The 23,495-nt window shown below is 37.4% G+C and overlaps 1 protein-coding gene and 1 pseudogene across 1 annotated transcript in view; one reads left to right on the forward strand and one right to left on the reverse strand.

Annotated features, from left to right (window-relative positions):
- PKHD1 (PKHD1 ciliary IPT domain containing fibrocystin/polyductin) overlaps positions 1-23,495 on the reverse strand; it is a 483,789-nt gene that overhangs the window by 252,047 nt on the left and 208,247 nt on the right. Inside the window, exons 43-47 of the mRNA XM_049653801.1 lie at positions 17,838-17,950; positions 16,484-16,589; positions 11,861-11,995; positions 5,686-5,821; positions 2,918-3,164 (exon numbers count right to left, since the gene is read on the reverse strand). Of these exons, the coding sequence (XP_049509758.1) occupies positions 2,918-3,164; positions 5,686-5,821; positions 11,861-11,995; positions 16,484-16,589; positions 17,838-17,950 (737 nt within the window). The remainder of the gene's footprint in view (positions 1-2,917; positions 3,165-5,685; positions 5,822-11,860; positions 11,996-16,483; positions 16,590-17,837; positions 17,951-23,495) is intronic.
- LOC125939251 (uncharacterized) lies at positions 22,542-22,613 on the forward strand (annotated as a pseudogene).

A 23,495-nucleotide genomic window follows, 5' to 3' on the forward strand; every position in this document is an offset into this window, starting at 1 on the left:
TCCAGTAGTTCTCAAAGTAAGGCATAAAAAAGGAATATCAAAAACACAGTCAAATAAATACACAAACACATCATGCTCTTTTTAACTACACAAACCTATTAATTTTCCCATTTGAAAAGAAAGGCATATAAAAAATACATCACTAACTTTTATAAATCTCATTCATTAAAAACATCTTTGGCAAAATCACTAAACTAACAATAATACTCAGGATGCATCCTTGAGAATGAAAACAGGAAGTATGCACTGCACAAACGAAATGATTAGAAATGAAAATATATCTCTCCACATTGCTATTGTGCTCACTAGAATTAGACCCATTAACATCTGATAGACTAATAAACAGTTGAGAAGGCAAAAGTGGAGAATTTTAAGACTATTCAATGTTAGCACTGTACTGCTAAGGTTTCCAAAAGAGAATGTCAGGAAACTAATTCCATATGCAATCAAAATGCAGACTTAGTGCCGTCCTGATGGCATTCACTTACTGTGGAGTTTTCCTGTTTAAATAAGATGCCAACATGGTCTGCCTGAATCACTTGACTTAATATTCATGCACTTAGGACACTTAAAACAATGGAAGGAAAGAAGTGTGGCTAAATATATGCAATGCATTTGAAATAGGTAAAAGATAGAACCCTAGACACTCAGCAATCATTACCTGGAAATTAAAGAGGGCAGAAGCAATCCTATTATGCATTATAAACAGCCTAGCTGCTGACTTAATGGTACTTCGACTAGCATAGCCAAGGAGTCCTTGCTCCAATATTAATAGGAAATGTATTGTACGAATCCAATAGTTCATGAAATTAACAAGGAAAATGAACTGGAGTGGAGCAACTTTGCAAATAATAGGAAGGCATCATCAATTGCTTCCCCAGAGCATACTGAACACTTAAAAAGAGCTTGGGGAGACATGTATATAAATGAGAATGGACATTGTAAGAATTTTTTAATAATATTTCTAATTTAAATATCTTTCTTTGACAAAGCAGGAAATAAAATCCAATGGAAAAAAAGACAGTCTCTTCAGCAAATCATGCTCGGAAAACTGGACAATGACATGCAGAAGAATGACCCTGGACCAGTTTCTTACACCATACACAAAAATAAACTCAAAATGAATGAAAGACCTAAATGTAAGACAGGAAGCAATGAAAATCCTAGAGGAGAAAACAGGAAACAACCTCTTTGATCTTGGCCACAGCAACTTCTCGACATGTCTCCAGAGGCAAAGGAAACAAAAGCAAAAATGAACTATAGGGACCTCATCCAGATAAAAACTTTTGCACTGTGAAGGAAACAATCAGCAAAACTAAAAGGCAACCAACGGGATGGGAGAAGATGGTTGCAAATGACAAATCAGATAAAGGGTTAGTATCCAAAATCTATAAAGAACTTATCAAACTCGGGGCGCCTGGGTGGCTCAGTCAGTTAAGCAGCTGACTTCAGCTCAGGTCATGATCTCACGGTCCGTGAGTTCAAGCCCCGCGTCGGGCTCTGTGCTGACAGCTCGGAGCCTGGAGCCTGTTTCAGATTCTGTGTCTCCCTCTCTCTGACCCTCCCCCGTTCATGCTCTCTCTCTGTCTCATAAATAAATAAACGTTAAAAAAAATTAAAAAAAAAAAAAAAGAACTTATCAAACTCAACACCCAAGAAACAAATAATCCAGTGAAGAAATGGGCAAAAGACATGAATAGACAATTTTCCAAAGACATCCAGATGGCCAACAGACACATGAAAAAAATGCTCAGCATCACTCATCATCAGGGAAATACAAATCAAAACCACAATGAGATACCACCTTACACCTGCCAAAATGGCTAAAATTAACAACTCAGACAACAAGAGATGTTGGCAAGAATGCAGAGAAAGAGGAACATTTTTGCACTATTGGTAGGAATACAAACTGGTGCAGCCATTCTGGAAAATGGTATGCAGGTTCAACAAAAACTTAAAAATAGAACTACCCTATGACCCAGCAATTGCACTACTAGGTATTTATCCAAAGGATACAAAATGCTGATTCAAAGGGGTACATGCACCGTAATGTTTACAGCAGCACTATTGACAATAGCCAAAGTATGGAAAGAGCACAAATGTCCATTGACTGATGAAGGGATAAAGATGTGGTAGATATATATACAATGGGATATTACTCAGCAATCAAAAAGAATGAAATGTTGCCATTTGCAACAAGGTGGTAGAACTAGAGTGTATTATGCTAAGCTAAATAAGTCAGAGAGACAAATATGATTTCACTCATATGTGGAATTTAAGTTACAAAACAGATGAACATAAGGGAAGTGAAGCAAAAATCATATAAAAACAGAGAAAAACCATAAGAGATTCATATACACAGAGAACAAACTGAGGGTTGCTGGCAAGGTGTTGGGTATGGGAAAGGGCTAAAGGTATGAGGGGCATTAAGAAGGACACTTGCTGGGATGAGCACTGGGTGTTATATGTAAGTGATGAATCACTAAAATTCTATTCCTAAAGTCTTTATTATACTACATGTTAACTAACTTGGATTTAAATTAAAAAATATAAATTTTTCAAAAAATAAAAAAATAAAATAAAATACCACTACAAAGTTAAAAAATTACTTTTCAAATTCTCTGTTGGTTCCAAGTCTTTTTAAGAAGATGCCATTAGCTCAAAATGTCAATAAGAGGTCATGGGCTAAGTGATCTGGTCCACTAATATTGAAAGTTAGCTGTCATTTGAATAAGCCTCAAACTACCATAAACTTATGATTTGACAGCTGTCAAGCGTATTCCCATATCATTTTTATCTAACTAAATATTTTTAATAGGATATAGAAAACAATATCCCTTCAATAAACAGCCCCAACCCCAACAGCCTGAATGATATGCTCACTGGCAAGCTGATCAGTATGGTTAATTCAACTTACAAACCAATAGACATACGATGAAAGTGAACATCTTCCCCACAGACACTGCCATGAACAATCTGACTGAAGCTTGCGTTGACCAAACAAGAAGCTGGAAGGGTTTCCATAGAAGCAAGAATATGACTTCTATTTCTCCCAGACAGAGACCCATCCACATCTTCCAAAATTGCTGAATAAGGAAATGGAAATGCTACTAAATTTGGAGAGTTTATAAATTTCAACTGGTCGGTCTTCACAGGAAATCCACCTATAAATTGGAAGACAGAAAGGCTGTTACACGCAGCACAAAAGACTGTTGTAAGAAATGGCAGCTGAATTCACTAGGATGTTTTAGCACTTTAAACTGCATATTTATAGAGTTATGATTCACTTATTTATTCAAGAAAAATCCACTGAGTGTTTACCATATTCCAGGCTTTGTGGTATGTGCTAGAGACACAGACAAGAACAAGATCAGTATTGGCAATGCCTTCACGCAGCCTGTATCCTGGGGCAGTGATTCTCAACCAGGATTTGCCCTCCAGGGGACACTTGGCACTATTAATAATCATTTTTGGCTGTCACAGGTGGGTAGATGGCAGTGCTACTGGCATGTGGTGGGTGGAGAGGCAAGGACGCTGCTAAATATCCTCACTGCACAGGACAGTCCCCACAACAAAAAATTATCCCACCTAAAATACCAATAGTGCCAAGGATGAGAAACTGGTACAGTGGGAAATAGAGACGCAGATGACTAATTTACTAGTTACTGACTGTAAAGGTGCTGTGGTTCAGTCTTTAATCTTTCTCCTCTAGTTCTTCTAGGGAGTCTACCCCTATCTCTTATGAACCTCATATTGTAAACATACCCTCAACATTCAATCAATCATGTGGGTAAATATTAATAGTAGCACCTTTTTAAGTATTAGTGGCAGGGCGACACTTGTTGCAGTGTTTCCCTCACCCTGCCTCCATGTGATTCATCAGTAGTGCTGCTGATCCAGCTGACTGGCTTTCTAATTCCCATACCCCTTTCATTAAAATGTAAAAACTCAGCACACGAGTCTCAGTACATTTGCTACTATATTTTTGTGTTACGTACATCATAAATACACAAAAAGGAAAAGAAAAAAGAAAAAGATACAAATAGTTAGTGGCCCAGATGTTTTCAGTCTGCATCCCAGTAGAATCCATGCAGTGAGTTAAGTCATGCATTCAAGACTCAATGATTCTGGGGTGCCTGGGTGGCTGAGTCAGTTAAACGTCTGATTCTTGATTTTAGCTCAGGTCATGATCTCATGGTTCATGAGATAAAGCCCCACATTGGGCTCTGGGCTGACAGTTCACAGACTGCTTGGGATTCTCTGTCTCCCTCTCTCTCTGCCTCTCCCCCACTTGTTTTCTCTCAACACTAAATAAACATTAAAAAAAAAAAAAGACTCCATGATTCTACCTCTTGCAATTTCTATAGTTCATCCAATACCACAACCACCCACAGGTCTACAATTCAGTCCTATTGGAGTTTAAATTTTTATATATGCTGTTCCTAATTTCTAGAAAGTTTTCTCTGCCTATCTCTCCCTTGTAAATTGTATTCATCTTTCAAAACTCTGCTCAAGAGCAACTTTATGATATCTTGCCTGATCCCTTTCTTGCTCCCTTCACTGACATTGTTTAGTCCTCTAGGACTGTACTCATCACACTTAACTACAGTGATCTGCTTAACATTTATTTTTGTACCTAGATCAAGAGCTCCTGGAAGAGAAGAATTATGTATTTTTCATCTTCATACACCCCAGTTCCTCAGACAGAACTGGAATGCACAGTTTTTAAGCAAATGAAAGAGATGGCTTAGCCCAGATCATCCAGTGAGCAGACATTCGAGGTCATAAGTAGTGTGTTTTTCTTTAGTGTCCCGTGAATGATATGAAACAGTAAAGCTATTAAAGAACTGAGGGATTTTAATTTGAAGTGAATGCCATAAGGCATTTTTTATTCCTATTATTATTTCTATAATCTTAAACTCAGATGCCACCCAAATAAAAACAGTCTTTGACTCTGCCTATACAGAAAAAAAAGTAAAGTGGAGACTTGCTGATTATTCATTTAATTAAAAAAACAAACAATTATCTAAATTGGTGATTCAAACCACAAGAGCATATTTACTTGAATTACTTGGTTTGGCTGTTTACAATGATCAAATCAACTAGATTGCTCTCGACTTCTTTTCACCTTGGCCCATGAGTCCTCCAAGGTATTTCTCACTACCTCAGAGATGTGGTTTACAAGTAAACAAGAATTCCTATGGTTCTCTTTAGGTATACACCAAGCCTTGGGCAGTTGAAAACATAAAGTACTCCATTCTGGCTCTTTGGGGAAAGACTGCATGTGTGTTAGTTTATGTTCATATATCTATCCACCCAACTCCATTTGTATTCAATCAATGAACTGACTTTGAGGCACCAAGCTTCTGGGTATGAATGACAAACCTCTGAGCATGAGGTCATGGTCCCTGCCTTTATGAAGCTCTGAGTCCAACAGAGACAGGGCACCGTAATGACGAAGTACAACAGATGTCATCACAGGGAAAGAATGGAGAGCTAGAAGAGTCATAGTGGGAGTACCTGACCACCACTGAGATTTCCTTTAGGAGATCAGAAAAGCAGTTTCTACTGATGCAATCTTATAATTGAAAGAAATGATGAGTCACAAAGGTTTTGCCACTATTTATCATATTACTTGAACGTTGGCCTTCTTTCCTGTCTGTCTTATGTCTTAAAACAACTTACCTTGTCCTTGGGAACAGCCAGAACAGGTCCTGATGGACACACAGTCAGTGAGATCAAAATTAACAAAGGTTGTGTTAGATATTATCAGTTCCCATCTCTTGGGAGTTTTGATCCCCGCTGACATACACTGGCTTTCCTGTGATTTGGAAAGAAGAAAAAAAAAGACGGGAAGTAGACACATGAAATACAATTTGTAATATGTTAATAAAAACAAGAGAATAAAAAGACAAGCTATAGAGTGGAAAAAAAATATTTGCAAATCATGATATGACAAAGGATCACAGTAGAACGCACTATCCACATATTAGAATGATTAAAGAAAATATAGTGATGATACCCAGTGCTGATAACTTCCACATGGCCATAAAAACTATGGAATATGGGTTTGCATTTTCTTATCAAGTTAAATATACTCTTATCACATGACCTAGCAATTCAACCCCTAGGTATTTATTTACTTTTAAGAAATGAAAATTTACATTCACACAAAAACCTTACAAAAATGATTATAATAGTTCCACTTGTAATCACCAAATCTGGGAACAACTCAAATTTCCTTATACAAATGAATGGATAAACACATTGTGGTACATCCATATAGTGGAATACTACCCGGCAATAATAAGGAATAAAATCCTGCTTCTTGCAACAAGTTAGGTAAATCCTGAAGGCATTTGGGAGTGAAAGAAGCCAGTCTCAAAGGTCACATACTATCTGATTCCATTTCAAAAGACAAAACTATAGTGACAGACAATAGATTAGAGATTCCCAGGGGTTAGACTTGAGAGTAAGATGTGGCCACAAAGATGAAGCCTGAGACAGTAAGTTGGGTTGAACCAACTGTTCTGTATCTGGATTATGGTGATGGTGGTAGTGTTTACCCAAATGTATACAGATGTTTAAAATCATAGAATGGTACATCAAAAAAATAGTTTTACTGTATATTAATTTAAAAATTAAAATTAGAAAATCTAAAAAAAAAAACCTGCTTCTACTATTCTCCGCAAAATCTCTTCAACAAACTCTGTCTAATTAAGTTGTTAGTGTTTCACTGTTCAACACTTGAAAATAATTGTATGCTGAGGATTACCAGACATTTGTCGAGGGTCTCCACCATGAAAGACAGTGATAGAAAGAAAGAAGAAAAGTAATCCAGTGGAGACAAAATCAGTATAGAAATCAGAAGAACATTTAAACACTATCAAAAAAAACGCAGAGAAATAACTATATTATAGCCATGAAGAAGCCCAAAAAGGGATTTTTCAGAAAAAAAAAAAAAAGAACAAAAACAGGAGAGCAGAAATAATCAATTCAATAGAAAAGAATTGAGGAAATATCCTTGAAAACAGAATAAAAAGACAGTGGGCAAATCAGAGAGAAAATTAAGAAAAGTAGAAAAAGAACCGAGGAGGTCCAATATCCAAATAAAAATTCTTTCAAAAAAGAAAACAAGAAAATAAGAGGACAGAATTATCAAAGAAATGACTTAAGAAAGCTACTCAGATGGGAAAGATATGTTTTCTAAATGGAAAATCTCATCTGTTCCCTAATACAGTGGTTACAACGAAAAACCACACAAGGTACATCATCCTGAAACTACATAATACCAGGAACAAGATTCCAAAAACTTCCAAAGCAGAAAAACTAAAAGGTTACATATAACTGACCAAGAATCAGAATATCTTAAACTACTCAACCTCAAAACTAGAAGCTGGAAGGCAGTGGAGCTTTGCCTTCAAATTGTCAAGGTAAAATGAACTACAAACTGCTATTCCATAACCAACAACCTAGGAATAAGAGGGTCTCCATTTGTAACTCAAAATATTTACTTCCATAGCCCCCACTTTGTTAAGAAATTTACTATCGGCTATGTTCTAATACAATAAGAAATTAAATCACAAAGGAGGAAAATGTGGGAATCAGGAACAAGAGATCCAATATTAAGGAGACATGCAGGAAAACTCCAAGATGATGGTCAGGAGAAATTTCAGGGTGCATCTGTGACACTCTTCTCCCAAACTGCTGGTGCAAGTATAAACACTTAGGATTGTTGTTTCGCATTATTTGCTAAAACTGAATGGATATCCCATGACTCAGCAATTTTACAATTTGGCATATATTCAACAGAAGTACATGCACACGAACACCAAGAGACATACGGAAGAATGTTCATGAAATCATTACTGGTCATAGCTGAAAACTGGCAATAATCAAATGTCCATCAATAGCAACTGTTGTATAGGGGTGCCTGGGTGGCTCAGTCTCTTGAGCATCTGACTCTCAATTTCAGCTCACATCATGATCCCAGGGTAGTGGGTTCCAGCCTGGTGTTGGGCTCTGTGCTGAATGTGGAGGTTGCTTAAGATTCTCTCTTTCTCTCTCTCTCTCCCTGTGACCCTCCCCAGCCCTTGCTCTATAAACAAATAAACAAATAAATAAATAACTGTGGTATAGTCATGAAGTGCAATACAACATAACAATTGGAAGTACAAATTATTGAAACATATAAAAACATGAATGGATATCATAGACATAATGTAGTGCCAAAGAAATCAGGCACAAAAGAATTCCTACTCTATGATTCCATTTATATAAAGATCAAAAACATATTTCAAATTAACCTATGCCTATAGAAGTCTGAGTAATGGTTCCCCTTTGGCCAGGGAGCTGGGGAATGGGGTTGGGTGGGAGGAGCCATGAAGGGGCTTCAAAGGAACAGATAATGTTCTATTTCTTGATCTGGGTGGTATGTCCATCGCTTTTGCTTTATAAAAATCTATCGAGTTCTTTGCTTGTGATTGGTGCACTTTTCTCTATAAATGTTATGCTTCCACGACACATTTATTTTAAGAAGTGGAACAGATACTAAAGACAAGTAGCATACAAGAAGGGAAGGAAGAAAGAAGCTGAAAGAGTATAAGGTCATTTCATTGTTCAGGCAAAGTTTAAGGATGCTGTTGTAATTTAGACTTCATTAAGACAAACAGGCCTGTTGAAAATTTAAGGTCGATAACTAAAATAACCAAAACATAATGAGTAACTTTCAAACAGGCAAACATAAAAAAAAAAGATACCCTTCAATGCAAGACAAATCAAGTTTGAAAAGTAGAAAAAAAAAAAAAAGAAAACTGACCGCAAAGTGGGAGCACAAAGTAAAATGGTAGAAATAAGTGCAAATATATGGGAGACATCAGCATGTCTAGTAATTGAAACTACTAGAGAAAATGAGATTTTTCCCAGGGAGAGCAAGTGCATTGAGAAGAGAAGGGGCCTTACAACAGAATGTAGAGAAACAGAACAATGAAAGGTCTACATTAAGGAAGACAAATCCGCAAGTGAAAATAGGAAATAACCCCAGAGAAACAGGAGGAAGAATGAAGCCACCCATCAGCATCTGCCTAAATAAGATACATGTTAAACTACTGTCATCTGCTCAAATTAATTACAATAACAATGAGAAGATAACCAAGCTACAGATACTTCCCAAAGTCAGGTGACCATAATTTACATCCAAATCAGGCCACTTTTGAGAGTGAAAGGGGATGCTAATGAAATAGGATGTTAAGAAAACTGACACAAATAACATACAGTCATACTGGGGAGCACAGTGGTAAAAGACATCTCTTGTTCTGTATTAAAGCCATCCTCCCTGCAAGCTATTCCACCCACCTCAATATAAAGGTAGTGTTGACCAGGAGGTTACCAACATACACACAAATATACTTACAAGACATAATTTCTTTTAACAAAAAGTGTTTCCCAGAAAGTAGTGTTTGTTTTAGGCTAGGACTCACTGGTAATGGCGTGCCACCAATTAGGTGTGGGTGGAAGGTCTAAGAATAGATAGGCCACAAATCTAAATTCCTAAAGGAATGGCAGGCACAGAAGACAGAAGCTAAAATCAGAGTTCCCCAACCACAGACAGGTCAGTCCTCCTTTTTTCTCTCTTTTTTTTTTCTTTTTAACAACTGACACAGTTTCATGTGACAATAAAGAGATTCCCAAATAAATCTGAGAAATACTGCATTACATAAAGATGTATAGATATTTTCCTCTTTTTGTTTTTAACCCTATAACTTCACAGAGCCCTTTAAGTGTTAATATGGAATATAAATTTCAGGGGATGGGTGTATGGTAAGCAGAATATGATAATTATAATTAACCTAAGAATCTTGCTTTTCCCAGACCCCCTCTTGGAAATAGCCTTGCATGAAAAATACTACAGGAAATACTGGAGTAGGCAATGCTCATTGCCAAAGCTATCTTCCACGTATGATTTGAAGAGTATTTGACCAAGGGTAAGAGGGTATGCTGGTGATCCTAGCTCCACAATACTGGGCATAGATCCTGGGCTATCATTTGACCTCTCAAATTCTCCATCTGTTTACCGGTAAATTCATAAGTTTTAACTAGATCAACTTCTAAGGGATAATTAGATCTAAAGTTCCATGGTTTTATGCTTTGTGTGCCTAACCAGGATCTAGATCTCTTCTAGAACAAGCTGTTTAATATCTATTCAGGGACTTTTCTCCTGTACTTTCTTTAAAAACTGAGAGACCCTAGGCTGCATTTCATTCCTAGTGAATCACACCCCAAGGACAGAATTATGTTTTATTATCTCGTGATAAACACCCTTTTGGCATAATTTGTATCTTAGTTTGTATCACTCTCCCCTAAATTATGATGTCTACTTAGTATCAATTAAGAGGCTGTGACATTAATTTACCAGGACAGTTACTGACTCAGCCTGATGGACATTTGTTTTGGCATCTTCTTTAAGGTTATTTCCAAGGAATTTAAGGGCCTTTCATCTACCGGTATCAGAGAATCTACATCTGGGTTCCATCCTCTCTTGAAAATTCTGCAGTCAAAAAAGAAGATTCATCTCTCAAGGTGATAATCCTTTCAGAGAAAAGGAAAAATGGGCAGGTATTTCCCTCCGGAAAATGATGGTTCAAAAAATATTTAATTAACTTTGAGAATTAAACATAAAAAAATGAAGCTTAAGAAAATCATCTTTTTAATCTTAATATTTTTTTTAAATTTTTTTTAACGTTTTATTTATTTTTGAGACAGAGAGAGACAGAGCATGAATGGGGGAGGGTCAGAGAGAGAGGGAGACACAGAATCTGAAGCAGGCTCCAGGCTCTGAGCCGTCAGCCCAGAGCCCGACACGGGGCTCCAACTCACGGACTGTGAGATCGTGACCTGAGCTGAAGTCGGACGCTTAACCGACTGAGCCACCCAGGCGCCCCATTAATCTTAATATTTTTATCTATACCTATACAATAGCCTCCAAGAGCTATACTTATTTAAATTTCAATAGGTCAAGGTATTCAGAACCAAAGTAAAGAATTTGTTCTTTCCTTTGTTTCCAGAAGTACAGTAGGTCTCTTTCATCTAGGATTGTTATGACAATGTGATATGAATATACATGTAGCTCTTTCTAGAACTCTCTTAAGAATTTAAGGGGGTCCATTACAGGTGTGAAGCCTACTAAGACCAATGGCAACCCTGGACTTCCCTTAAGGGGAATTACTACTTCTAGTTCTGCATCTGGGAGATTTGTTTTGCCTCATCTACATTCTGGTACCCTGGTCATGCAGTGGCAGAGAAGTCATCTGTAGTCTGATATTTATCATGTAGAAACCCATGCTTAGGCAAGTATTAAGGAATCATCTAAGGTACTCTAGTATACTATGCAACATAAATTCATGTTACCTCTTTGGTGAGGAGGGGCACTCTAAAAACAATAAGGACCCTATGAACAAAATGTTTATATTGAAACATGGCAAACTACAATACAAAGAGAAAATGTGAAGTTTTGCTATTCTATAACCCTTGTGAAGTAAAGGTAAATTAATCTAAAATCATTAGGTTTATTACTGAATTGCAGTGAAAATAATGCTAAATTGCAACCAAGTAAGAATTTGGCAAGCTACTCATGGCTTTTAGGATTTATATGGACTCATAACGTTAAAACCTTGTGTACATTTGAATTTCATCATAGATACCACCACTGTTACAAATAAAAAGTTCTTCTAACCTCTACCAATTAAACCCAAGATTCACTAAAGAATACTATTAAAATTACATACCCTGGGTCACTAGGGAACCGAGCACGAACAATTCTGTTTTGATAGACAGTCTAAAACAACTACACTAAGGCACTTACCTTGTGGGCAAAATGACCAAGTAATAAGCTGTCAGTAACTGAAGTATTTGCATCACTTTCCAAGATGTCAATTCCAAAATCTCTGCATGAATAAACTTGGAAGTTTTTCAGGTGAAGATTGCTACTTCTAAAAATCTATAAAATAACAGCATATGTTATGGCAAAGGTCTGAGGCTTGGTTTTTCTTGCAGACTTCCTATAGCTTCTTTAATTATTGATTAAGTATAAATAAGCATGCTATACCACATTTAAGCAGCTTTTGTCCATCAATATCTGTACAGACATCCCAAAGTTGCTGTCAGGTCAGTACTAACTAGTCCCTTTTGGTAACATCCCCTCTGTACTTTTCATTTCTCCTCACAATAACTGTTACATTAAAAATGTCAGTGTGAATTCTTCACTTATCTAAAATAAACTTGCAATTGTCAAATCACACAAAATTAATGGAGAAAAACAGAGCATCCAAGAACTCAAATACTTACTATTTTCTTCATGGTAGTATATGTTACTATTATTATAAAAAATATAATTATGAAATAAGTAATTCCAAATGACTACAGATTAAAAATGTGCTATGTGCATATATATTTATGACAACTTGGGTGAGTGGGCCCAAATAGGGATTGAATATTAACAAAATTAGTTTGTTAGAGTTGAAAGAATCCCACTAGTTTGGAGGACAGAGCTCTTGGTTTTGACCTACCACTGATATTAACTAACTATATGATCTCAGGCAAGACATTGAACTTTTCCTGGACTTCAATTCAACCATCTTCAAAATCAAGGTGGAGGTCTGGACTAGCAAATTACCTAACACAGCATTTATTTCTTTATTAAATAGCATCATATTTACATTCATACCTTCACGTGGAAGTTTCCTATTAAGGCCAAAGTAGCCTTGATTTATTATAGTATCGTGCTTCTACTTGTCAATCGGTCTTTAAGCTTGAATTTTCATGAAACAAAAAGCTTGCATATCCCATTATGTATGAGCCAACAGCTTTTACAAAATGATACATCTTTGAAGACACGAAGGTTTATTTAAACAAAATAAGTATAATCTAAACTGTTAACTTGGTAAGAATTGTGACCTATTTACAAGCATCAGCCCAAGATCTGGCAAATATACTCATATTTAAAAAACAGCTAACACCTCACATTAGCTAGAGAACCTGGTGATTTTAAAAGAAAACCAACACACAGTAGCAAAAATCATCTATTTGTTGTGTGAATACACCTTTCAGAAAGTGCTTTCATCTCTCTCTCTCTTCTAAAAGAATCAATTTGCATTTATGAGACATGGTGAGGAAAGGATATTCTTCTCAACTCTTATTAACATATATGTTCAAAGGTCACATTGAGTTGGAATCCAGCAATTCTTAGCTGTATGACACTAGTGCTCTCCCTTTCACTCTCCCTCTCTCTCTTTTCCTCTCTCGAGAGTGAGAGGGAGAGCGAGTGAGAGAGAGAGAGAGAGAGAGAGAGAGATGGAGGGAGAGAGGGAGAGAGGGAGAGAGGGAGAGAGGGAGAGAGGGAGAGAGGGAGAGAGGGAGAAAGGGAGAGAGGGAGAAAGGGAGAAAGGGAGAGAGGGAGGGAGAGAGGGAGAGAGAAAGGGATCTCTAGTAATGGCACAGTTCCCCCCAAGGTTATTAAGATCATTAAATGAGAAAATATCAATATCAATGTCATCAAATAAATATGAATCTATGTTTATACACAATTGAAATTTTACCCAATGGAATCTTCTGTTCAAGTATCTGTATACATGACACTTATGTCTAATGACCAGAATATAGTCAGATATACCTAATAACGTAAGTTTACGAAATGTGAAAACAATGTATTTTTATTGGATGCAGAAGGTATTTATCAATGTAAAATTTCCAGAGACATCACTGTTAACATTGATCTATCACTATCTACTCCTATTCACTAACGATGGTAAGAATAAGGGCTGCTACTATGTAAACACAAAGATCCAGGCATCCTTATGGGCACCTATTTAACTCTCAACACAAATTTATCCTTTAGGTATGATTGCTCTTTCCACTTTATGAAGAAAAAATAATGGGATTTGCCTAACATCACATAGGTAGGACTTGGCTACTTTCACTGAGCATAATGTTTCCATAAGTTCACTCATGTTTTAGCATATAACAGCACTTCATTTCATTTTTTCTGGCTCAATAATATTCCATTCTACTGATACACCATGCTATATTTATCCATTTGTCCAATGTTGAATATTTGAGTTTTTTTCACCATTTGACTATTATGAACAATGCTGCTGTAGGCATTTGGGTATAAGTCTCTCTGTAGATCTATGTTTTATTTCCCTTATATACCTAGGAGTAGATAGATCATATCATACACATATCTTTATGTGTAACAATTTGAGGAACTGCCATACTGGTTCCTGAAGCATCTAGACCATTTTAAATTCTCATCGACAGTGTGTGAAGGTTCCAGTTTCTCCACATCTTCATCAACACTTGTTATCATTTTGATTCTAGCCATCTCAGTGGGTGTGAAGTGCTATCTCACTGTGGTTTTGACTTACATTTTTCTAATAACTAATTATGTTGAACATCTTTTTACATGCTTTTGACCATATGTATATCTTCTTTGGAGAATTGTCCGTTCAAATATTTTGCTCATTTTTTAATTGGGTTGTCTTTTTACTGTTGAGCTATAGGAGTTCTTAATATATTCCAGATACACAATTCCCTTATCAGATATATCATTTGCAAATATCATCTCCCATTGTATAGGTTGTGCTTTCACTTTTTGATGAGGTCCTTTGAACCACTAAAATGTTTAATTTTGATAAAGTCCAACTTATCCATTTTTCTTTTGTTGCTTGTTTTGGAGTCATACCTAGGAATCTTTAACTAAACCCAAGATCATGAAGATTTATTCCTTTGTTTTTGTCTAAGATTTTTTTTATACTTTCTGTTCTAACATTGTTTTTGATCCATTATTGAGTCAACTTTTGTAAATAGTATGAGGTAAGGATCCAACTTCATTCTTTTCAGTGTGGCTACCCAGTTGTTCCAGTGCCATTTATTGAAAAGACTATTGTTTCCCCCACTGAATGGTCTTGGCATCCTTGTCAAAAATCAACTGGGTGGATTTATTTCTGGACTCTCAATTCTATTCCATTTATCCATATTTCTCTTTGTGCCCATACCACACTGTCTTGATTACTATTACCTTATAGTAATTTTTTATATAAGAAGTGTAAATCTCTCTTATTTTTTTGCAGGATTGTTTTGGTGGGAATCACTTTTTAAATTCCTTATCATGTTAATTTTACTTTATTCTCCTCATAAAAGTGAAATTACAAAAGCATTCACATTGTTTGAACTTTTTAATTAATTCAATTTGAGTGCACAAGAGTTTCATCTTTAAGGATATGGGTTTTTTTGTTTCTTTGTTTTTTTGTTTTTTGTTTTTATGGGTTTAGCATTTCTGACTGCAGAATTTGAGAAAACTGACTTTCATGATCACCTTCTAATATTCTCATTTTATTAGGTTATTTCCTTTAAAATAAGGCTATTCAAGGGCATGGAGATATTGCATAACTCTCTTCAAGTCATGAATTGCTTCTCTGTGTAAGAGGCCACTCAATCAATGTTTCCACTGGATTTGTCACCCCTTTACCCATGATGTTTATGGGAACAAAGTACTGTATAAATTCAATAAGAACAAAACACTAAAGGCAGTTGGGATTCTTCCTGTTAGCTACCCTAATTACACATTTTTGGGCTTTCCCCATCCACAGTTGTCTTCCTCTTGTTGGGTATGTGAAATTAATGTCTAACTTTCTTAATGTAACTTAACTATATGTTTTTATTCTATTTCCTGAGTGCCCTGTAAACATATTGCTTCATCTACGTATTTTAGGCTCCAGATTGCTAAATGACAGAGATCAAGTGTATATAATTTTCTTTGTGTAGCACCAAATAGTGACCCTGGCTAATTTTACAAGTTGCTGCTAAGAGTGAGCATCCAAAGCTTCTTTACCAGAAATCATTGAAGTAATGAAAAGTGAATGATTGAACACAAACTTTTTCCCTTTTGAAGAAAATAGAAGAAAATGTGGCTCATTGATAAAAATAAGAATGACACTTTGAGCAGGAATTTTCATGTTCCAGGGATGAACAGTACTTTTTTAAGACTGAAGCATGCATTATTACTCAAGATATTAAGGTACCAAATGCACAACATTTGGGGTCTGAATTCTGCAGCTGGTGGTGCTGTGTGACGTTTGGGGAATCCTTTTACTTTCTGAGCCTTAATTTTTATCTCTAAATAGGCATGGGAGATAAGAAACAGATGACCTCTATGATCTCTCCTGCTTGTAAATCTCTATCACTACAATTCTATTGTTCTCTAGTAGAGCTGCTGAAAAGTCACTGTAGAGGAAATGACTTGACCCTGGTTTCCTGAGTAGGAATTCGTTCATTCAACAACTTTTCCACACATCTATGATGCTGTTTGTCCCATACAACTATGATAATATTGCAGTGGCTCCCATACTATCCCCATTTAAATAGAGATGCATAATAAATCACCATGAGAAAACAAATGACAATTTAATAAAAAACTAACACAGCTTACCTGGGCACCACCTGCACTTCCCCAAACCGTGAAGTTTTGGAACACGGTGAGGCCCTTGCCATTATCCCAAGGTGGCTGAAATTGAGGGTATACAAAGAGGCCACACCTTGAAAGTAAAACAAAGAGTGAAAATCAGCCACTTTCCATGTTTCAAATGTCCCACTTTTTCACATTGGAAAATATAAAATGAAGGTAATGAGTAAGGACAGTAGAGATAACATCCTTGACCCCTTGTCCAGTCCAGCATTGCCCATCCCTCAGTCTTTCCTCTCTGTTACCCTCTATCACCTGCTCTTGAATCTCAGCAGATGAAGACTGCCACCATCCCAGTCTGTTCTCCCAGTCTCTCTCTAGGTTCACCCTTCCTAGGGGTGTGGATACCTGTGCCTTGCCCATCAGAACATTCTAGAAAGTGAACACCAGAACCGTTCTCCCTCAAACTTTTGTTCTTCTCCTTGAAATGTCCTACTTTCACAGTATTCTGGGTACCTTCTTTGCTCACACTACAGGGCTTCTGACAGCTCCTTGGTAAAACGTCATAATCTTCATGATAAATTCATGGCATATGTGCTAATCCTATCTTCAGCTGGCCCTTCAACATAACACAGCAATTGTTCTTAATCCTTATTCCACTCATCTATCACTATCCATCATAGCAGTATTCCTATACTATTATCATTGTAATTATTTATAGCTATCAATTTTTGAGTTCCTACTGTATTCCAGGTGTTCTCTTATGTACATTATATGAGTCATCTCTAAAGACCACATCAAACTTTCAGTGTAGATCTGAAATTTTATAAATGAGGGACCTGACTCTTAAATAAACAACAACAACCAAGCCAGTTTTCTAGGAGTAAAGACAAAATTTGAAGTAGGGCCTGACTTTGAAGTCTGAATTTTTCCCATGTTTCCAACATACTTCCCAGATCTTGCTCTTAGCAGAAGACCTTACTTCCATGTACCAAAGATATTGAACAAGTCCCCTTCCCTATTAATGGGTACATGTCACAGGCAAAGAGCCTCTTCCCAAAGGCTCCTCACCCCACTGGTCTCCTGAGACCAGTCACTCCTGCTTCCTGGTTGCTCCTAATCACTTGGAACTTTAACTTCTCTACTAAATTCTCCTCTGGACACAAAAGATGCACTCTTTCCTGCTGCCCTCTCAAGTGACTTCCCTGTCACTTTCCTTCCCTTCAATACCAAACTTTTATGATCCCAAATGCATACAAAGGCACGTCCATCAAATCTTACATGCATGCCCCAGATTACACCCTCTCTGAGAGCATTGTACAAAAAAATGTTCAATTATTACCCTTACATCAAAATTACAGACGAATTTCCCCAAGGTTACCTTGTACAAGAATGTGCAATATTCTGAGTGAAGGAGAGAAGTGGAGATTGTGATGCTTGGCTGGTCACAAGATGAAAAAAGTAGCCCAAACCAGCAACATACACCCTGTTTCCCTACAGAAATTAAGGATAGTTAAATAATAGTTATTCCAGATACAATGAAGTTGCCAGAGAGAAAGACTCTTCTATGTGAATATTCTGCTTTTTTATTTACTTTCTGTTGAGGTATATTCATACTTCCATTTACTCTTCACACACCGCCATCTTTCCCCCAACCCTGCCTCACCTCAGGGATCAGAAATACTCTCATTTTTCTTCCCCCACACAGCTCAGCTCAACTGTAATTTGCCAACCTAAATATGTGATATCTCATGTTAAAATGTTCTTGTAATCTTCCATACAGGGAATCTTACTTTGTCATCAATCCAAGCCCTCCTCTTTGGTGTACGCAACAGTATATAGGGGCAAAGGCGTACCTTAAAGCCAAGTCTACACAAAGCATCCTCTCCAATCCTTTGAACAAATCAAAGATTTGGCTATGGGATGAAGGCCAGTGATTGTACTAACTATGCCTTAGTTCTGAGACATGGTGTCTGAGCTCAAACACATCTTGAATCTCCCCAGTGTACTTTATATTCACTAGATTAATCACCTTAATATTTCTTTGTTTTAATTTTTTTTATTATTATTATTTATTCTTGAGAGACAGAGCATGAGCGAGGGAGGGGCACAGCGAGAGAGGGACACAGAATCTGAAGCAGACTCCAGGCTCCGAGCTGTCAGCACAGAGCACGATGTGGGGCTCAGACTCACAAGCTGTGAGATCATGACCTAAACCAAAGTCAGACGCTCAACCAACTGAGCCACCCAGGTGCCCCAACCTTAATATTTCTTTATACGATTTCCTATCTAAATAATTTGATGTATTTTATATGTTCATATAAAACTTAAATTCTCCATTAGACCATATGAGTTTTGGGCTATAATTCTGAACAAATTGAACACAATGGATTATCTTTCCAAACTCGATAATGTACCTACAATTTAATCATCACTGTGTAATATAATTTAAGAGGGAGTAGAAAACTAACTCCCTGAAGAGTTTATTATTGTACACAAAGGTCTTTTGGTTGGCCTACCTAATGTTCACAAAAATGGTTACTTTGTTTCCAACATTTTGTTTATTTTATTATAATTTTTTAGAGACAGAGTAAATACACATGCAAGCAAGGGAGAGGAGCAGAGGAAGAGAGAGGGACAGAAAGAGAGGGGGAGAGAGAGAGAGAGAGAGAGACGGAGAGAGAGAAAGCGTGTGTGTCTTCAGCAGGTCCCATGCTCAGCTCCGAGCCTCACACAGGGCTCGATCCCACAACCCCTTGGGATCATGACCTGAGCGGAAATCAAGAGTCAGAGGCTCAACTGACTAAGCCACCCAGGAGCCTTTATTTCCAATGACTTAAAATCGGGAGACTTGATATAAAAATTCAGACTTTCAGTTTTTTAATAATACTGAGCCCAAATTCCTATGGGATAGCCAGGGACCAGCTGAAGCTAAGAAGTGCCCACCTTCTTGGATTATGGCTATTTTTTCATAGGCCACACCCTTTCTGCTTCACTTATATATGATTCTAGCCCAGCCCCTATGGATATCTGAATTTTCAACCTCTAATGTCAGGCAGTAAAGTAAATAGTATGTTGGCTATTCTTTGTTTCAGTAGGAGGGAAGAAGGGCCAATAGACCAAGCTGCTGGACTACTTGCTATACAATTCTGTGCACGTTTTCTCTCTCAGCCAGAGAGGCTGGTCTGAGGCCAAGATGCTCGTGTCTACCTATAGAACAGAACTCAAGAAACAGGCTCCTCAGCCAGCCTCAGGTCTACAGGGACAAAGGAAGCTACAGAGACTTCCACACAGTTTATCCCTGATCACTTGGGGGCATGACATGGCCTAGCTGGTAAGACTGTGAGAAAGCTGGAGTGTCCCTTCTGTGAGCAACTCATTTCCTGGGAGAATGTGCTACAGGACTAGGACAGCAACAGGTCATAGAAGAGAGAATGTAAAGCAAAAGGGATTGTGATGCTGTGGCACCCAACAAGGCATTAAATGTCTTTCTATAAAACAATACGTCAGTGCCACAGTTACCTATATATAGGGCTTGGTGGGACTGTCCTGTGAATGTCTCGTTAAAAGTTTTTTAAAGTTTAGTGTGCATGCAACATAGAGTTGTAACAACATTTAGCAAACAAAAACACTGAAGCCCAGTGAGATTTAAATTTCAGATTGAAAACACTATTTTTTAATATGAGTATATCTCAAATATTGTATAGGATATACTTTACTAAAAATGTATTAGTTATATTTCAAAGATTTAAATTTATCCACGTATGCTGTGTTTTGTCTGGAAACCCTAACCTGGGGCATATGATATACAGATTTTTAGGCCCCACCTCTAGATATTCAGACTTAACAGGTACTGAAGGTTATGGTGAAGGGTTGGAGGACAGTATTCTGTACTTTTGAGCACCATAGGTGGTTCCAATATCGTTGATCTTTTGAGCCCATTTTGACAACTACTTCTCTGGAGGTGAAAGAGATACTAACACTATACTGTTTAGTCATCAAGGGATCCAGGAGATGTTCAAAGACAGGAGAGACACTGGAAAGAATGAACTTCCTGGTGACTTTCCCATGAGCTGCCTTAACAGCCCACTGCACATGGAAGCCATGGTAGAAAACTGAAGGAGGATAGAGACCTAGACAATTAGGTTGGGAATCTGTTACCAGATCCCCACAAAAAGATGATCTAACTCAGTACAAGTTATATTTATTTTCAATTTTTCTTTTCCTTAGAAATAATTGCCTTTTTCCTAACTTAGAACCAAGTGTGATAATAATACTCATAGTAAAGATTTCTAAAGAAGATGCTATTGTCCAGGTACCAGATTTTAGAGACTCCTTTACTTTCACAATTCTGAATTATGTATTATTATTACAGTTTCACATACAAATCAAAGCCAAACTGAGATACCACCTCACACCAGTCACAGTGGCTAAAATGAACAAATCAAGAAACTATAGATGCTAGCGAGGATGTGGAGAAACGGAAACCCTCATGCACTGTTGGTGGGAATGCAAACTGGTGAAGCTACTCTGAAAAACAGTGTGGATGTTCCTCAAAAAACTGAAAATAGAACTACGCTATGACCCAGGAATAGCACTACTAGGAATTAACCCAAGGGATACAGGAGTGCTAATGCACCGGGGCACATGTACCCCAATGTTTATACCAGTGCTTTCAACAATACCCAAATTATGGAAAGAGTCTAAATGTCCATTCACTGATGAATGGATAAAGAATATTTATATATAAAATGGAATACTACTTGACAGTGAGAAAGAATGAAATTACGCCATTTACAGCAACATGGGTGGAACTGGAGGGTATCACGCTAAATGAAATTAGTCAGTCAGAGAAAGACAGATATCATATGTTTTCACTCATATGTGGATCTTGAGAAACTTAACAGAAGACCATGGGGAAAGGGAAGGTGGGAAAAAATGTTACAAACAGAGAGAGGGAGGCAAACCTTAAGAGATTCTTCAATACAGAAAACAAACTGAGGGTTAATGGGGGTGGTGGAGAAGAGGGGAAAATGGGTGCTAGGCATGGAGGAAGGAACTTGTTGGGATGAGCACTGGGTGTTGTATGTAAGGCAATCTGATAATAAATTATATTAAAATAATGAATTAATAAATTAAATAAAATGCTACACTTTTACCCTAAAAAAATTATTACAATTTCACAAAGAAATTGAATCTTGTAGATGTTGAGTAACTTCCTCAAAGTCACAGAGCTAATAACTCAGAGCCAACTCAATTCATGTCTAAACCTGGAAGTGTCAGAGATTGTAGGCTAAAGGAGAGAAATAAAGGCAAGACCCAGAATCAGGATGCCAAACAATGGGGCACAAGTGAAGAAATGTAAACAGTAGGGTGCAATGCAAAGTCATGTCACCAGGTCAAGGGCAGAACCAAAAGGAAGTCCATAGGCCTTCCCAATAGTGGATAAAATATACTGAGCAACATTCTTTGCAGAAGTCAATGTATCATGGACATTCTAGTGGGAGACATTCTAGAGAAAAATTAATTAAGTGTCCATGTAAACCAGCTCCTTGAAAGATGCATCTGTGGTCATGAGAAAAGAGTAACTTAACCTTTCAGATACCAGGTAAAATCTGTTGGACAAGACTGGAGTATTGTTTGATATTGCTACATAAATATAGATTTCCTAAAAATTGGACATCATTTTTCAGTTCAGACTTAACTAAGAGTTGTTCTGTTCACACCAAAATTCCAGACAGTATAAAATCCCTACCATTCCTAGCAAATGGAAAACGGCATGCTCAGTTCAGAGGGCACAGAGAGTCGCATGGGTGAGGATGTGAGCTAATTCCCAGTAGTCAACAGGAAAAGACATTTTGAAGAGTATGTTTAAGGAAGATGAGGGGTCTTAAACTCCAGCATTATGGGGTTGAGCATTATCAAGACATCGACATAAAGTTAATGAGGACTGTCTACTGACATAGTTGTTTTGAACAACAGAAGAAAAAATTGAGATTTGGGGAGTATATTCCCGTGATTCATCACTTATATACAACACCCAGTGCTTATCCCAACAAGTGCCCTCCTCAATACCCATAACTCAAGCTTTGCGCAGTGGCAGTATTGTACCCAATGAGGTTTATCCGAGGCGTGATTATTGCTAATTGAAAACCCAGTGCCCATAACTTATTTTCCCAACCCCCCCCCACCACCCACCCTCATCAACCCTCAGTTTGTACTCTGTCTCTTCTGGTTTGCCTCCCTCTCTGTTTTTAACTTACTTTTCCTTCCCTTCCCCTCTGATCTTCTGTTAAGTTTCTCAAATTCCACATGAGTGAAAACATATGATATCCGTCTTTTTCTGACTGACTTATTTCACTTAGCATAACACCCTCCAATTCCAACCACGTTGTGGCAAATGGCAAGATTTCGTTCTTTTTCATTGCTGAATAGTATTCCTGTGTGTGTGTGTGTGTGTGTGTGTGTGTGTGTGTGTGTGTTTATATCACATCTTCTTTATCCATTCATCTATCAATGGACACTTGGGCTCTTTCCATAATTTGGCAATTGTTGATAGCACTGCCATAAACATTGGGGTACATGTGCCCCTATAAATCAGCACTTCTGTATCCTTTGCATAAATTCCTAGTAGTGCTATTGCTGGGCCACAGGGTGATTCTATTTTAATTTTTTGAGGAACCACCAAACTGTTTTCCAGAGTGGCTGCACGAGTTTGCATTCCCAATAATGCAAGAGGGCTCCCCTTTCTCCATATCCTCACCAACATCTGTTGTTGCCTGAGTCGTTAATTTTAGCTACTCTGACAGGTGTGAATATCTCAGTGTGGTTTTGTGTCTTCCTGATGATAAGTGATGTTGAGCATGTTTTCATGTGTCTGTTAGCCATCTGGATGTCTTCTTTGGAAACGTGTCTATTCATGTCTTCTGCCCATTTCTTCACTGGATTGTTTATTTTTTGAGTGTTGAACTTGGTAAGTTCTTCATAGATTTTTGACACTAACCCTTTATCTGATATGTCATTTGTAAATATCTTCCAT

This window comes from Panthera uncia (genome assembly GCF_023721935.1).
Source record: "Panthera uncia isolate 11264 chromosome B2 unlocalized genomic scaffold, Puncia_PCG_1.0 HiC_scaffold_24, whole genome shotgun sequence".
In the NCBI taxonomy this organism is placed as follows: Eukaryota; Metazoa; Chordata; class Mammalia; order Carnivora; family Felidae; genus Panthera; species Panthera uncia.